The sequence below is a fragment of the Accipiter gentilis genome, chromosome 31, assembly GCF_929443795.1.
Source record: "Accipiter gentilis chromosome 31, bAccGen1.1, whole genome shotgun sequence".
Taxonomy (NCBI): domain Eukaryota; kingdom Metazoa; phylum Chordata; class Aves; order Accipitriformes; family Accipitridae; genus Astur; species Astur gentilis.
In genome coordinates, this window is record NC_064910.1 from 8,455,233 (window position 1) to 8,472,045 (window position 16,813).

The 16,813-nt window shown below is 39.4% G+C and overlaps 1 protein-coding gene across 4 annotated transcripts in view; it reads right to left on the reverse strand.

Annotated features, from left to right (window-relative positions):
- Positions 1-1,496: 1,496 nt before the first annotated feature.
- Positions 1,497-16,813, reverse strand: part of TMEM131 (transmembrane protein 131) — a 99,800-nt gene continuing 84,483 nt past the window's right edge. For 2 of the 4 annotated variants that reach the window (XM_049834116.1, XM_049834117.1), the window contains 10 exons: positions 13,034-13,209; positions 11,664-11,791; positions 10,154-10,278; positions 9,846-10,004; positions 9,337-9,505; positions 8,860-8,981; positions 8,659-8,755; positions 7,523-7,620; positions 5,993-6,156; positions 1,497-2,537 (listed from right to left, as the gene is read on the reverse strand). In XM_049834116.1, coding sequence (XP_049690073.1) covers positions 2,241-2,537; positions 5,993-6,156; positions 7,523-7,620; positions 8,659-8,755; positions 8,860-8,981; positions 9,337-9,505; positions 9,846-10,004; positions 10,154-10,278; positions 11,664-11,791; positions 13,034-13,209 — 1,535 coding nt within the window. In that variant the 3' untranslated portion in view covers positions 1,497-2,240. Of the gene's footprint in view, positions 2,538-5,992; positions 6,157-7,522; positions 7,621-8,658; positions 8,756-8,859; positions 8,982-9,336; positions 9,720-9,791; positions 10,005-10,153; positions 10,279-11,663; positions 11,792-13,033; positions 13,210-16,813 lie in introns of those variants that run through there. The other 2 variants (XM_049834118.1, XM_049834119.1) reach the window with 2 other exon arrangements.

The following is a 16,813-nucleotide window of genomic DNA, read 5'->3' on the forward strand; positions in this document are numbered from 1 at the left end:
GATAGGACACTCAGAAGTAGGAAGTCTTTAGGCCTAGGCCATTTTCCTTATAAATTTTGGAAGAAGGGCATGCTTTTTCCTCGCTTAAGAAACTGAAAACTGTGTGTCAAAGATATTGATCATTCAGGTTTTTTCACCCCTAGAACTTAAGTAATATTTAATTGGTCCTCAAGAGGAAACTCTTCAAAAGGAAGAGCTGAGAATATTCTAAAGGTGGCAGAGATTATTTGCATCAACACAAGGGAATGGCTCACATTTTTGAGGAAAAAAGTCTAAATTACTCATGTGGCGCCTTGTCTTGTTCAAAGGGAAATGTTTTTAAAGCAGAAAATTTTTCCTGTCCTCACAACTGCTTAAACCACTGAGGACTATTAGTGTCTCAGAATTTGTTTCTGCTCCTATCCTCCATGGAATCAATTCTAATATAAAAACCTGCTGGGAAAAAGAGGTGGTACAGTACCTTAAGGAGCTCCTTTCACCTTGAAGTTACTGCTAGTTATCTTCCCAAGTTCCATTTACCCAGCAGCAGGCCCTGGCATGTCAGTAGCTTAACTGCTTATTCTTCATTTTGCATGCAGCAGGAGAATTGTTTGCCCAGTAACTCAGAAGGAAACTGCATACAAATCCAAGTTGAACATTTCATGACCTTGCATGGTTCTAGAAATACCCAAATTTTAAGAACAAAGGAGTTCCAGCAGGTTCTTTTTTCAGAGATCTGTATCTTTAAGCTTCTGCTGGTGGCAGCAAGAAGACAGCAATCTGACAGTTGTAGAGATTTTGTTTACATAATGCAAGCTGGAAAAGTGGTCACATAGTCTCAATTATTTATTTAACTCTCATACTTTGTTGCATACAACATTCCTTGTAGCATAAAGGTTTTAACTAAAATAGAGTTCTTACTCTTAAAGGATGAATTCTGATAAAAATCTGCTGCTGTAAATTTTAAGCAGTGCCACTGAGTCATAAGTAAATTTATGTTGCTAGTGTCTGTTAATGCTGTCTTGTAATGGAAGGGTTCATTTTTAACTGGCTTTGGCTCAGATGAATATATGTAGTCACTGGGGCTTGCCTTACTGTTAACAAAGGGAAACAGGCATCTTAAAGGGACAGATAAATCATATATAAAAGTAGTAATGTTCTTGTTCAGACCTATACAAGAACAGTGTTACAAAGGTATTGGTGTAGCATAAACAGCAGCAGCTGCTACCATGTCTGATGCCTGGAAACTTAAACAGTGTAGACATTTTTCCAGCATTTTGCTAGCCAGCAAATTTTCAAGTGGGTAGCACTGTGACCCTGAAAACAATTTCTACTTCTCCACTGCTACACAAACCCATGCTGCTCAGAAGCCAGGTTTCACCTGCAGTGAAGTTTCTGTTAACATAGGCTCTATGCACAGTAGATTTTCAACCAAAGGCTACCACTGCCAAGTGGATTCATGCATGCACAAGTTTAGAAAATACCAGGAGAACAGAATTACAGCAGACAGATCTTGAAAAAAAGCAGTATTTATTTTAAAGTACAACCCAAAGTTGTATCCGTAAGAAACGCACAAGGTATCTTGTATTTTCCACAAGTCTTGGCTGTGTGCATTTCAGTTCAACTTAAAAATGCATTCAGGTTTACAAATGTACAAACAGCACAGAAAGTGTATTACAGTCTCAACAGAATGCTCTTACATTCAGCCATTTTGCTCTTAAGGTTTTGTGTTGGTTTGGTTGTGGTTTTTTTGTTTGTTTTTGTTTTTTTTTTTACATTCTTAGAACCTGTGTTAACAAAGACCGCCTTGTTTTTAAAAAAATACTCTGCATTTTAGCACAAAGTGCCTTTTGATTTTAAATTAGAACTTGGAGGATAATACTGGAAAAGTTTAAAAACCCAAACTGGTACTTTTCATAAAAGTATTGCATGCCAGGACTGTTTTATAGTTCAAATTGTTTCCTAAATAATGATGGCAGATAGTAAAATATGAAACCAGTGAAATTGTTCAGATTTACAGGCTTCAGCTGTAGTTGGGATTTGTGACCACACCCAGACTTTTTCAAGCTTATCTGCAATCTCACACTACCATATTGCAGGACAGACTTCAAAAAGGAGCAAGTGATGAAAGCATGACTTTCGGGGGGTGGGGCAGGGGGGAGGGAAGCAATGACCAGCAACAGCCTGAAAATGATGTTTCAAAAATTTGCATTCAGAATTGTATCATGACCTGGACAAGAGTTCTTTCCTTTTGCTTAACATCAGTTTTCGTGAGGATAGTGTGAATTAGACCAAGGATCTGAACTTCTTCTTCCAATTGTTGGGCTCCAAATTCTCCAAGGATTGTAGGTCTGTCCCATGTCTTCAGCAGGATTGGCAACATTGGCAGCAGTGGGTGGAGGAGGAGCAGTGGAGGAGTTCTCACTACCCATGAGATCAATGCCTGACAACGCATTTGTTGGAGTGGTGAAGGGAAGGGCACTGTTGAGATTACTTGACCAAATGGAACTGCTGAACGGAGTGGTGGACCACAGGCCACTTGGGTTGCCAAGGATTGACTGCAGTAAAGACAGAGCCAGGTAAGTAGCAGTTTGGTAACCTCTATTTTCACCTTGTTTACAGCCGCCCTGAAAGAAAAGTATCTAAGAAGCAGCAAGCCTGCTTCCAACTTCACTGGAACCCCTTCCGTCTTCACTGCAACAGGGAGTTTAGAACTCCCTTTAATAGAGCTTGCCCCAGAGGAACCACACTACTAATGGTCATCAAACACATCTGGTAACTGAATGGGCTGCAGAGTGCAATTACATTACAGGCTTTTAAACTGTTTTCATTTGAGCTTATACATCCCCATACCATTACTAATTTAAGCACTACTAGCATTCAAGCTTTAACACACAAGGGCCAAAGAGCTCAAGTTTAATTAAACTACTTAGAATGATGTAGATAAACATGGTTCAACTCTCAAAAAAACCAAATTTCAAGTTGTAATGGAAGGTAGCAGCAAAGTCTATTCCTTAATCCTTTTTTGGCTGTTTGCAAACTTATCTCCTTGTATTCAGACATATCTGTTATAAATTGTACGTTTTGGATGAACCTACCTGTGTTCAGCCCCACTGTACCTCCCCATATTCCCAGTATATACTTTCTCCCCCATCCAAAATTTCTCCAGATGAAGGGAGAGGGTATCAGAGAACTGGCCATTTGTCATGGAGTTCCAGTAAGTCTGTCCTGGCTCAAGACATCTGGAAGTCTGACAAATGGTCATGGTGCAGATGCAGGTGTGCTGCAAGCCATGTCACATATGCATTTGAGATGCATAGGATAGGTACAGCAAGCCTAGAGAACACATGCAGAAATGAACAAGGCCCAGGTTTTGTCACCTGTTTTATTGAAGCCCAAACAGTAGCAAGCAACAAGTAGAGGAATCTAACCCATGGTGTGGTGGGAAGTGATACCCAGAAGCAGCCAAAGATGGAGATGAGAAAGGTTAGCATAACTTTCATGCTAATATTAGCACAGAACCTGCTACTTGTAGGCTTAATGCACTACATACCTCAGTGCCAATAGATTTAATGTACATATGCTGTAAATTCAATTTGCAAATATACAGTAAACTTGACACATCCAAAAGGCAGTGGACTTGAGTGTGTGCTGTAAAGGTACAAACATTCTTATGTTTGGATTTACTGGGTGGAGATAGGGCATCCCTTCCCAAGATCTCAGCCCTCAGAGAATGCGCACTAAAGGTTAACCAGTATCAGTGCACTGTGCATCTGAAGATTAAAATAAAAATCCCTTTAGAAAAGTAAACAAGGTAAACTCTGAAAATGCTTTCATTTCAGGTTTTTATTTTGTCCCCTGGAATGAAGAAGATATATGTTCAGTCTAATCATACCTGACATTGGTTGGACACCAACACATTACCAAAGGGTCCTCAAATAATTTGATATCAAGGGTTGGAGAGGAATTTTGAGCATACTCAGGGGTTAAATGGGTCAACATCATTAGGACTCTTCAATGCCACTGAGAACTTGAGCCAACTAGGATCACAGTTTATTACTGTTATATAACTAAATGGTTATATTTAAGCTATACAATCATTAAACTACTAAGCCTACAGCAGGAAACTCATTCTACTGCTCAGACACCAACCCTAACACACTAAAAGTCCACCCTATTTCCTCCTGTGGGCAAAAGCCATAAACTATTCCTATGTGTCCCAGAAGCATTTGAACGTGATAGAAAGACACTTGCTGATAAAGTAGAAGCAACCAGGAAAGCAGTGGTAGAGAAGAATACCTTAGATTAGGCTGCTACTCCCTTTTAAGGCTGGTGGAGGGAGGTACAAAGTGGCTGGCAGACAGAACTACATGCAGGGAAATGGAGGAAAGAGGAATAAGGGACTGTGGTTAGAAAGAAACTTGCAAAGAAGTATCAGCAATGCAGCAAGGCCTGAGGTGAGATGGGACCCAGAAGTCAAATGCTATTTAGTACAGAAGCAGAGTTATACATAAAATGGGAAAGCAAGAGGAATAAGAAAGGAGGATGATCAAAACTCCCCAGAAACCTTCCTAGAAAAGAGGGTAACACAGAAGCCACTATACAAGTGCTGTTTGCAAGAACAGCTTTGGGTCTTGTGCCAGGAAGGAGGAAAGGAGAGGGCCCTGGCCTGGTACCTGCTCTCTTATCTAGCACTTGAAGCAAGGAGGTTCAGTGGCAGGAATAGCTAAGTTTTCCTGTTATGGCTCACCATAAGCACTTGAAAAAAATCACTATCATTAAAAAGGCTTTGAACATTTCAGTCTGTCTGCTGCTTCTTGTTTTTTAAGTGATCTCCTTGAATAAGCTCCTAAAATGCTTTTTTTTTTCTTCCCCAAAATATTTAAACGGAGAGATTGACAATTCTTCTATACAATTTCTCTGGCTTCCATCTTGATGCTTCCTGAAGCACACCTCCAAATATTTTTCAGAAGCAGCCAGGAAATAGGTTAGCAGTTAGGAGCTAGAGAGATTGTTCTGGTTGTCCCCAATCCCTCCTTCTATCGAATGCTGAGAAATCTGCTCTCCATGTGACCAAAGAGCAAAAATCTCTCCTTACATAGTTTTAGTGAGGTTACAGCTATAGTTGTAACTGCATGACAAGGGTGGGATCAGTGAATGTGTGTCTATGAGAAGCTGTGTGACCTTCTTTGGCTTCTCCTGTCCCCTGCCTTCCCCTACTTCATCTGAACTGCTACCAGGTGAAGTAAACACTGCCTCTTACTCACTACAAAAACATTTTCAGAAGACAAGATGAAGAATGATTTCAGCTGGCACTGAAGACAGCTGTTGCAGTATAAGTTTTATTCTGACAGATAGAGAGGCACAAGGATGAGAGCAGTGCTGCAATCTGTGTAAAAGTTTGTTTTTTTCTTCTTCTTTGGCTATACTCAAGATCTCCATCAAAATTAGTAGTCAGTTTAAAGGCTTCACCTTATGCTCAGTCCTTTAGTGTTTTTTCTAAGCTGAAAATAATACATTTGAGGTCTTTTAGATAAGGTTTTTTTGACCTTTTGTTAATTTACAAGTAGGTGCAACACTGGATTCAAGAAGCAGAATCAAAGTCTGAACATTACCACATTGGCTATTTTACAACTGTCCATCAAACTGGAAGTGACAGAGGCAGTGTCCAGCCATGGCACAGGAGCAGAACAGCTCTTTCTACAATCCTGACGTACATGGAAATGGAACACACATTTGTTAAGTGCTGCAAGATGCTCTCGTGAGAAATATTTTTATGTGAAGCAATTTACATGGATTCATCATCCGCAAGTGAGTGGACTAATCACTCTTTGTCCAACAGCCATGTCAACTTAACTACACAGAATGATAAATATGTATAGCTTCCCTTTTCCTTTATTCTTCAGTTGATTTTTTTCATTCAAATTTAAAAATCCTCTAAATGAAATTAGATAACAGATACAGAACAGGTTGGTAACAATAATAAAATGCTGTATTTGGACTTAATACTTACTGCAGTTGTATGGGTTGGGGAACTCGAACTTGTTGGCCAGGAGGGTACAGAATCTGTAGCTGAAGGATCCCAGATGGATGATGGAACATTATTGAATTCACTCCAGTTTCTCTGAACATCCTGCCCATAAGCAGATCGAGCTAAACCAAGTTTGCTAAACACCTCTAAAAATAAAATGAAATAAAACTGAGTACATTACTCTTTCTCTTTTTTCCAAGAACCACAGCAAACTAATACTCTGCACAGTTATTTCCCATATTTTTCTAGCAGGTCCTGCTGCAGAATTGAGATTAGAAAAGATCACACAGTAATACAGACCTCATCTCATGTGCCCTACATCAGACAGCAGCTACAAAGTTAGAATTATGGTTACAGTGGGGAAAAAAGGAGTTACATGCTTACTGTGTATAATTCAGTATCAGCCTATGGGATTTGTGGTTGCTGGTATTATTTACCCAAAAGCAGTTGGGGAACCAGGCAGAAGCACAGCCTGGACAGAGAGCCCTGACAGTTCCTCATAACAAGTTATCTGCAGGTAGAATAAACGACCAGGCTGAAGGAGCCTTTCATAATCACAGCACTTGCTTGCCTTGCAGCGCTCCCTTCTAACTCATGGTATGGGAGGCAGCACTGGCTATGCCCCAGCCCAGACCCCATCTGTGCTATGAGAAGGGGAGGGTGGCACCAGTGCTCATGGTTCACTTGGTCCCCATACACAAAACTGATCCCAGGCATCAGTCACTGGTGCCTAGTATTGCTGATGAAGATGACAGAACCCCACAGCAGCAGCTGCTCTTGATTGCAGACCCCCAGCATTTTTCAGTAGACATACAATTTTTTCAGTAGACATACAATCCATTTTGCAAATGCCACACAAAAAACTTGCTTTGTTTATCATCTTTTGCAGACACCTTAAAAACTATTATGCATCCCCAAACATGGTATGCAAATCTGCGTAAGTACACAGAGCATCCATGCCCTACAATATAGCCTGCTTGCATCAAGGCCCATCTCAATAGTCAAAGTTTGCCTAAATATTTAAATACAGGAATTAATTGCTCAGTTTAGTATGCATTGGTACATCATGCAGCTATACAAAGACTAAAGGAGAACACAAGAAGAAAGCAACACAATGGATGGGCCACTGCCTCATTTATAGAGCAATGGTTTTATGCAGGCGGGAGTGCTCAGGAAACCACAGGCCTAGTGGCACACTTTTGAGACCTACAGTAAAGTTCAGGGGGAGGGATGGAGAAGAGGAAGACTAAGGAAGAAACAAATCTCAAGAAATTTTACTGAAACTGAGAAACTTATTTCCAGCCCAAACAACACTCTAAGAGTTTCCACTAACTGTCTCTGGGCTGAAACACAGAATACACCACCAAATTTTTATCATGCTTTCCTATGTAGTCATTCTTTTTGGGTGCAGGGATGGGAATGCTGTCTGTACTTAGACTGGTGGAATGGAGACACACCATTTCTTTAACCTGTACTTGAATACAGAAAAATACTTGAAAACAAAAGACTCACCTCCCGTTAAGTTAAAAGAATGTCCAAATGCAGAGAATGAGTTGAGAGGCGTGAAGTCAGGACTGCTGGGATTGCTGATAGGACTCCACAAACCTGAACTAAATATTAGAGTAATGGGAAAGCAATAGGCAACTCGTTAACACAGTACTACTGACAATATTAACTTACTGACCTATATACAAATGTATATGTGTATATATATATTTAACTCTCTCTATATATAGGTTTAATGGGGATCAAGAGTTAGGAAATCAGCTTATTTTTGTTCTAACAAAAGATTTCAGTGAAATACCATTTTCCTGTGTATATACCCACCTTGGAGCAACACACTGCTATAGACATAATGCACTTTAATCTGTAGACTGACCTCCAACACAAACCTGAGAGTAACCGTAGTATCAGTTTCTCAGAAAACTTACAGGGTCCAAGCCATGGTGAATTTTTTTCGACAAGAAAATAAAATTTAGAACCACTCAGAAGGGATACAAACACTCACACTCTAGCTTGTGGGCAAGCTTCTTGAAAATACAGATGAGTTAACTGGAACCAGTGATAAACATTTACAAAACCAAACCAAAACTCCACCCACAAACTTTGCTCAGAAAAGCAATTCCTCTGTGTATTGAAACTTGAATTCAAGTCTTTTTCCTATTCCAGAAAGGTTACCAAAAGCTCACTGCTTTTTACAACCAAGACAGACATGCACTGCCACAACATGTCAGAAAAGAGAGCATGCACTGGGGAACATGACCGAGCACAGCTATATTCTGCTCTTACTCATAACACAAAGCCCAGTGATAGTTCTGGTCTCAGTGTTAAAACTGGGAGTGAAAGATAGTGCATATTCTGCCTGTAAACTATTTCAAGTGACCTTGGTACACATTCCTCAATACGTAAAGAGCCAAGCTGATTTCTCATTGTTTGGATGCCGGGGAACACAAAACTGTTGAGTTACTTGGAGCGAGGAGGGGAGGGTGTCCCCATCACATGCAGAAAAAAAAAAGGAGGGGGGAAGCGGGGAACCAGAATGTATTCTGTCACTACCTTCAAAATGCCATTAACAGATTAACAGATCAACAGCTTAAAATCTTCTTTTCTAGGGGCCTAGGTATTTGCCTAAAGAATATAAAAATTACCTGTCAGAGCCATCGCTGTCAACAACTGTGTGGGAAATGCTGACATTACTGGAAACGTCCATCTTGCTTGGAGAAACCTTTGGTAAACCACTGCCACCTGCAAGAATATATGTATATAAAACAAGTGAAATAAGAAAACAAAATAACAGAATATTCACGAAATATGCAGAAATATTTAGAACTCCAAACTGGTTCTAGTACCTGGGCTCTTGTCATAACCTGCAGCTACAGCAGCAAATGTGGGGTTACCATTCCTGCCTGGAAGAGAAGCTGCCTTTGCCAGCTTATGTTTGGTACCATTAGGCTGCTTGCTTTTCGTTTCACTTAAGGGGGAAAAAAAAAGGTGGGGGGGGGAGGAAAAAAAAAAAAAAAAAAGAGTAAGGTTTTGGACTTAAACAGTTTGATAAAAAGCAGCAATTTAAGCTAGCATTCATGAAAATGTTAACAACAGCTCAACAGTTCATGTAATTGCACATTTTTCCAATCTACCAAGTCCTAAGGAACCCCAGGAAAGTATTAAATAGAATGGTAAGATATGCACAGTAGTATCTGCAAAAAAGGAGTTTCCATGGGAAGAGGAAATGGGTCTGAGAAAAAGGAGATGCACCATATGAAGCACATGGGTTCCACAACTTTCTGTGCTTAGGAAATCAGTAGGAGGTGCAGATTTGGACTCACTTGCTGCAGCTGCTGTTCACAATGCTGCTGTAAGTGCCTCCTCGTGGCCCAAAAGCAAATGGTGCGGGAGGAGGAGATGGAGACGCAGGTGTCGGTGAGGGCTGTCGCTGTTTCAGGAAAGCATCTGCATTCAGGGTTTGCAGAGAGAGTTTATAAAGGTTGTCCGTAGCTATGGAGAGAAACACAGACCATCTTCCTATAGTATTTACATTACAACAAAGGCTTCTCAAAATACATTTCGTTTTCAAGCAGTAATTCTCATTTTCTCAATTTCCCCAGCAGCTTCTGAATCCTGTTCATCCCTGAAGAACTGCAGAATGGTCCGTGTTCTGCCCAAGCGGTTTTCAAACCTCCCAAATTGTACCTGATGCTATCAATAAGGCCTACAGCAAAAAATGGGAGCACAACCATGCAGTGAGAAAAGATAGGAAGATCTATAAACAGACCAAGCCTACCTATGGATATTAGTTGCAGAAGACTAATTCTGTCATCCTCTAGGAATTACTTACAGCTCCCAGCTTTGTGAAGAGGCACAGAGTCCCACTCTGGTGGTGGAGAATCCTTTTCCCCTTCTGAGCTGCTGGTGTTTCCTAGCTCCTGACCAGAACCACTGGGGAGAAATTTTGCTAATACTGATGGCCTGCTCTCCATTAACTTACTGTTTGGACCTATTAAGACAAAAGAAGAAAAGCAAGTCCATGGGTAGTAAACTGAACAGCTTTCTTCGCACACCAGACTTAGAATTAAGCATTCAAGAGGGGTTACAAACAACTGAATAAAACTCCCGAGGTATTTATAAAAAATAGCCTAACAGTACCTCTTGTTTTGGGGAGGTTTCTTGATTTAGACCCATTTGCCAAAAGGTGTTGTGTAGATATCTTGGATGGAAAGGTTTTGCGCTGCTTGTTTTCCAGTGGGGGAGCATAAGACAAATCCAAGGAACTAAATGAAAACAGAGATCCATTTATTTTTAAGCTCTCTGAAGTGCTGAAGGAGATTTTATTTTGTGTTTTTTTTTAAAATGTATGTATATGCACCATACGGTCTTACAAAATCCTGGTCTCGTGTGGCATTCTATGTCAAACTTGCACTCATCTTCAAAGCTATTCATAAGCAGAGCTTTCTGTTTCTCCTATATGCAACTCCATCCTTCCTAGCCCTGGCTCATTTTCTACCCACAGTGCTCCACACATTTATTAGGGATCATTCACCTTCCAGGAGAAGCTTTCACCCTGGAGTGCCAGGATTACAAAACCTGCTTGATTATACAGAGGCAACAAGAGATGGCAACTGCCATGTTTCGACTCTGCCCTCACACACTCTTGTTAGATCACATGCTCCTGATAATGCCATTGCCCTGAATGTACAGGATCAACTTTTAGTTGATGACATAAAACTATTCAAACCCACCACCAAATCCATTTGGCTATATATTGTTCTTTTTCTCCAACTATTTGATTATGTCTCTCACTTTCTATGGAAGAACTATTTTACCCATTTCTTGCAGAAGAATTCCAAACCAGCTCTCATTGTGGCCTTTGAATATTGTCACATGTAATGAACTTGTGATTTATATGATAATGGAAAGTAGATAATGGTAAGAATAAATAGGATGAGAAGGAGACTTTGCCAGGCAATGTTTTCAGGAATATTTTGAAGAAAATAAATTTATACTAACTACTAATCCCAGTTAGTCTAGTATTAATTACAGCAACAGGGAAAACACAAGCCTCAGTTTGGGTTTACTTTTGTGGCACTTGGATACCGATCTGATTTCAGAATGAACTAGATACAGTAAGACTAAAGTTCTTCATTTTTCTGTTTTCTATCATCTGCAATCAACCACCTGCCAGTAAGGAAAAGGGACTGGCACCAGCAGCAGCCTCCTTTAATAACATATCCAAGACTCTGATCTTACTCTATGATACAAAAAAGGAAATTGCATGGCTGTAATTTCACCAAGGGCAACTAAAGGCACTCACTCATGTTAGCGCTGGCTTACTGTGCTGCCACTAGAAGCTCCTGTAGAAATATTAACCCTACTTTGTGTATGTGATACCTGTTACAGAAAGCTTAACATTGCTTAACCTGGTTTTCTTCTCCAGATTTAGTTCTCACTTACACACTGTACTCCCATTAAATAATTTATTATTTACAAGCTTCAGATATTCCCTGATATCAGGAAGGAAGAGGAAGCTGCTTAAAGGTATCTGCTGTTGGCATTAGACAGACTGGCAGCCACAACAGTTGAAAACACAGATTTTTATCAATCCATCTTCCCTTCAAGCACAATGCCTTCCCTACTAAAAAGCCTTTGTTATGCTTACCTGGTTTTCACATCTACAGGGATTTCTTTCTTGATACTTGTTAGCAGTTTTTTAGTTTTCTGTTTTACTTGGACTATTTCATTCTCAGGTTTTTCTGGCATAACTTTTCCCTTTTGTTTTTCAGGTTCCTATAAAAGACATTATAATAACAAGTTAATATTAATGAAAAGTGAAATTCTTCTTGCATCACAACATACGTAGTACAAACAGAGCTGAGGAAAGAATGCTGTTTGAAAACATGAGCATTTTTGCAGCATAGAAGGTATCTTTTTACCTCTTAATGAGTATATCTATAAAACATGGTATCTATTTTTGCTATTAGAGAAGTAGAAATCAAAATATCTAGCAAATTAATGTGCTTCAAGCAGATCTGATATTTGTAAATACACAGCTTCTCAGGCCACAGCCTCCAAATCTACTTAAAAGGATGCTAGGTCTGTACTGGGACCTATACTGCAGCTGTTGCACAGAGTCCCAGCTGTCTAAAACAGACTCTTCAACAAAGCAAAGAATACGAGCAATTTTACCATTCTTGGTTTTTTTTTCTTTAACCACACTTCTAAGACTTTCTGAATACAAGTATACTGTCAAATAGTCATCCTGAAAAATCAACGGTGATTTTCAAATGAAAACTTACTAAATCGTAACTTTTAAAATGTATTAAATGGAATTCTTTTCTTTTTTTCCCCCAGCTAGAATCTCTATATTTTCCAAAGTTCAAATTTGAGACATGTCAAAATTTAGGCTTGGTTTTCTTCTCTTTGTGATTACCTTTGCTTTGTTTGGTTCCCTAGCACATGCTTTAGGATAAAATATTTATGACAACCTGACCACTACACAAGTTGCTAGAGCTTTAGTTTATTACCTAGAAGCATGTAAGCCAAATGAGTAAAAGGTAGAGGTATTGTCAAAGGTAATTAAGTTAACTACCTGCTGACAAGTTACCACCAGTGAACGGACCCTTTGTAACTGATGAAATGCATGAGTGTAGCATACACCTTAATTATCAAGTAAAATTAGAGTCCATACTTTGGCATTTTATTCTGCAAATAGAATAGGCGAGGGGCGTGCAGAGAGATAATTACCACAAGGCTGCTGACAACCGGTGGCGTATTCAACCCACAGTCACTCAGGTACTTTCAGTCCTGAGACTACATGATTCAAGCATGTTTACACAGAGGACCAAATTTTGTAGAGAAGAAGTGAAGGTACGGATTGGGAAAGTTGTTTTTTAATTAACATTCTTCCTTTGTTAGGTATTACAGTGTATATGAAAGCTGCAGGTAGGGTGGGGCGAAAAGACTGTATTCCTACTCTAACAGGTGACCCACCAGCTACACAGTAATCTCATTTTATGAGCAGTGCTGTACCTCTTTGAGAAGTGGTTCTGTATCTGGGTTGGAGGTTTCGGTTGTGGTTGAAGAACTGTCATCATCTGCCAAGGAATCCTTCAGTTCATCCTCCTGTTGCTTTCCTTTCCCTCTTTTATCCTTTTCTTCCCGCTTCTTCTGTGGCTTAGTCTTGCGCTGAAGTGTTTTCCCTTTCCCTAGGGAGATAAGGATGCTTCAGATTCTCAGCAGCAGTACTCTGAGATGGGCTAGTTAATTTTAGAGGCTAACCCACATGATTAAGTCTCTGAGGTTTGTCATCTGTTACGATACACCAACTATTTGCAGCCACTTCACACCAAACGTGAGCAATAGCATCAAACCTGAAGAACCCTGATCGGCACTGTTGCATTTATGCTCCTGAGCCCTACCTCCATTGCCTCTCTGTAGATGGTGGGCACCTGGCTACCTATAATTCTTCCCTGCTCTGTTCCTGGCATTCCTTTTAAATACTTTAGAATCCAGTTTCACAATTTAACCATGTAAGACTAGATTTAAACATGAACTTCAGAAATTGGTACAAGCTTTATCATCTGAACAAATGAAGAATAATTAGTAGCATGCTTGTCTGTTAAAAAAAAAAACACAACAAGTTGCAGTAAGACTACAGCAGATGAGAAAAATCACTAACAGTATTTGTCCAGCAAAGATGTAAAAAACCCAGACCCCCAAAACCTGAAATCTCACACCCAAGTATACTTTCTTCCCTTGACATATTCTATTCTTTGGGAGTGTACTATCCTAGAAGGTATGACTAAGCTGAATGTAAAATAACTTGGCATGACACATTAAAGTGTTACTGCACCTCAAAGTAGGTAAAACAATGCATTAAACGCTGTAGGGGATCTTTAATCAATTTTCTTGAAGCAATCCACATACAAAGAAATAATGCTACTTGAACAATTGCTTGTTTTTCCTGCAATTCCTACAGGCTAGCTGAAATGTAGCATAGTGTAAGTTCAAAATGTAGAGGTTCAAGAACCTTCAATATCAAGCCAGAGGTCCCGGCTTGGAAAATAGGCAGGATTAGGCTCCTGGGGAGTAAAAAAACGTTATCAAAAAAAGCATCAATACAGAGAAGCTGTATGTGCATATATGTCATTAGTACCTTACAGGATGAGAGCATTCACAATATTCTTATGTCTTTCATTCAATGTAACATACACCTTTACCAATAAGATCTTTCTGAGATAGTGCCCTTCAGACTAAGTGTTCTTATTTATAAGCCGCACAGTGCCTGCATACAGCTTCCAGGGTGGACGCAATAGTTCACTCAAGTAAAGACTCAATTAACCTGTGCTGAATAAGTGGATTTAGCCCCTGCTGGGATTTGTACCAGCTCACATCAGAACCGAGTCTGGAAGCACAATGACAGCTGTCATATTTTATTTGGCAAGTTGTTCCTCAGGGAAAGTTTGTACCGAAACATGAATTTGCCTTCACTATTTTGGCAAATACCAGATACATATCAAAGGGCAGTGCCTTCAAACTTGCCTCAGAAGGTCTCGTTCTAAGATTTGCTTAAAATTTAGTCTACATTCCGGACTGCTAAACAGTTTAATGTTCGTCATTAGAAAATCTATTTAAAATGTTACCATGACATAAAATTACAATGTAAAACAGCTGTTTAACAAAAACCTGGTGTAGACTCTGTAGCAGTCTGCTAGGACCCAAGTATTGGGCAGCTGAAACAGAAGACTATAAAGATGGGAATCCTGCACAGGACATTATGCCAGCCAGTTTTAGTCCAGAAGCTGCTGCTTCTGCAAATGTTTGTGACTAGCTCTAGCTATTTATCTAAAGACAAATATTGGTGTGTGTATGTAGATCTAGATAGATAATGGAACTTCCCCTACAGCTTTACATTTTTAAAGGAGGGCAAATGGAAATGGGCAAGTTTTATTTGATGCGCTAAGCTTTTGACAGTCAAGTTATGGTTTACACGTAATGTTGTGGGGGTTTTTTATAAAGCTTGTCAAAAAAGAAGTCTACATGCATGAATCTGATTTATTGATCTGAGACAATGAAGAGGTCAAGAAAACTACCTGTATTGCAAAATATAACATAATATATTTTGCAATACAGAATATGTTTAAATATTCAGTATACCACCATGCCAAAGTACAAATGATGCAAAGACTCTGTAACAGGAGGAAAAATGTGAATTTTTCCGAAGGAATTTGTAATCAGGAGAAAGTTATGAAACAGGAAAGTAACACCAAAAAATGGAACCCATGTAAGTGATTAGGAACTAAGTATTTTACCATTTGAAATTGATAGACAAATCAACACAAGCACCCATCTCAAGAAAATGCATTTAAATATAGTTGAAAAAATGTAATCAAAGGTCTATCAACACTTAGGAGCAACTGTTTGCTAAGTCAAGCTCCCAGTACATAGACTACTAGAAATTACTATAGGTACAAAAATATTAACATAGGTACACCACATTATTTGGATCAGGAATGTGCTTTTGAAACCAAGCTCAATGGTCCCCACATGCTGTGTAGCAGCTGGATCATACAGCAGGACTGGAGCACAAGAGCTGCTTTCTTATTAGGTTGAACTACAAATGGAAGGAAGATGCACTCCAGAAGCACTTCCAGCTCTTTCAGGCATTCAGTACAGGGACTGGATCCAGTACAGGGACTGGATCAGTCCACCGTAAATCTACTCAGACATGCCCCATGAAGATGTTGCATCCTTGCTAACAGCCATTTTGTTTTCCAGAGCTCCAATACTGTAATATTTGCTAACATAGACGCTGCCTATGAAACCTACTTACAGTCATGCTGGAATGTACTTTGCTGGAGTACTATTTAGCCTTTATGAAATTAATAACTGACAGACTGGTCATAATTCTCATAGGATTAATTCCCCCAACCACATCCCCTTCGTCGAAACTAAAAACAAACAAGCCCAGAAATAAAGTAGTATATTTCAGCATGATGCCAAAACCTCTTATCACTTTAGAAACTCCACTTTGAAAGTCCAGATGCATCATTGTATCCTTTCTGAGCTAAGACCTTCCTGCTCATTACTACTTAACAGAGTGAAGCTTTCCTCTTTGGTGGTGTGTGATCATACAGAAGCTTAGGGTTTATATTCATTTTCTTAACTTTATCTCTAATAAGCAACACAGGATCAGTACTGTTTATATACAATGGTGGTGGTAGAAAAAAGTGAAAAATCACTTAGAAATAGACACATTAAGATTAAATTTACAACCATGTAATTGTGGGACACAACTGAAATGGCTAATACAAAAAGCATGATCAGAAGTTCTAATCTAACAAAAATTTTATAAGGAAAATAACTGACATATAATATTAAAAGTCTGAATGTATCTAAATGTATGAAATCCAGTAAGTTATTTTAAGCATTAGACAATTGAAAAGATGCATAAACAATTCAAATTCAACTCCAACCTCATGCAAAGATGAATGCAACTTATAAAGACAGGTGCTATATATTAATTTACTGACCACCTGACATCAAGGATTTTCTACAGCTGCAAGTCTGGGCACAAAGAATTCCATTCCCAAACAATCCCACAGGGGTTTAGCCATCTCTCTTCCCCTCCTCCCTTCTTCCCCATCTCAGTTTTTGTAACACACCAGGACAACTTCTTTTTCCTTTCCTCAACTCCCAGTCCCAAGTACAAACGACAGAGGTAGGAGGGATGGATGTTAACCTAAAGGCAAAGGGAGTAGCAACCAAAAGCATCTTTCTTCTTCAGAGGGTCAGATGGCTAGATATTCA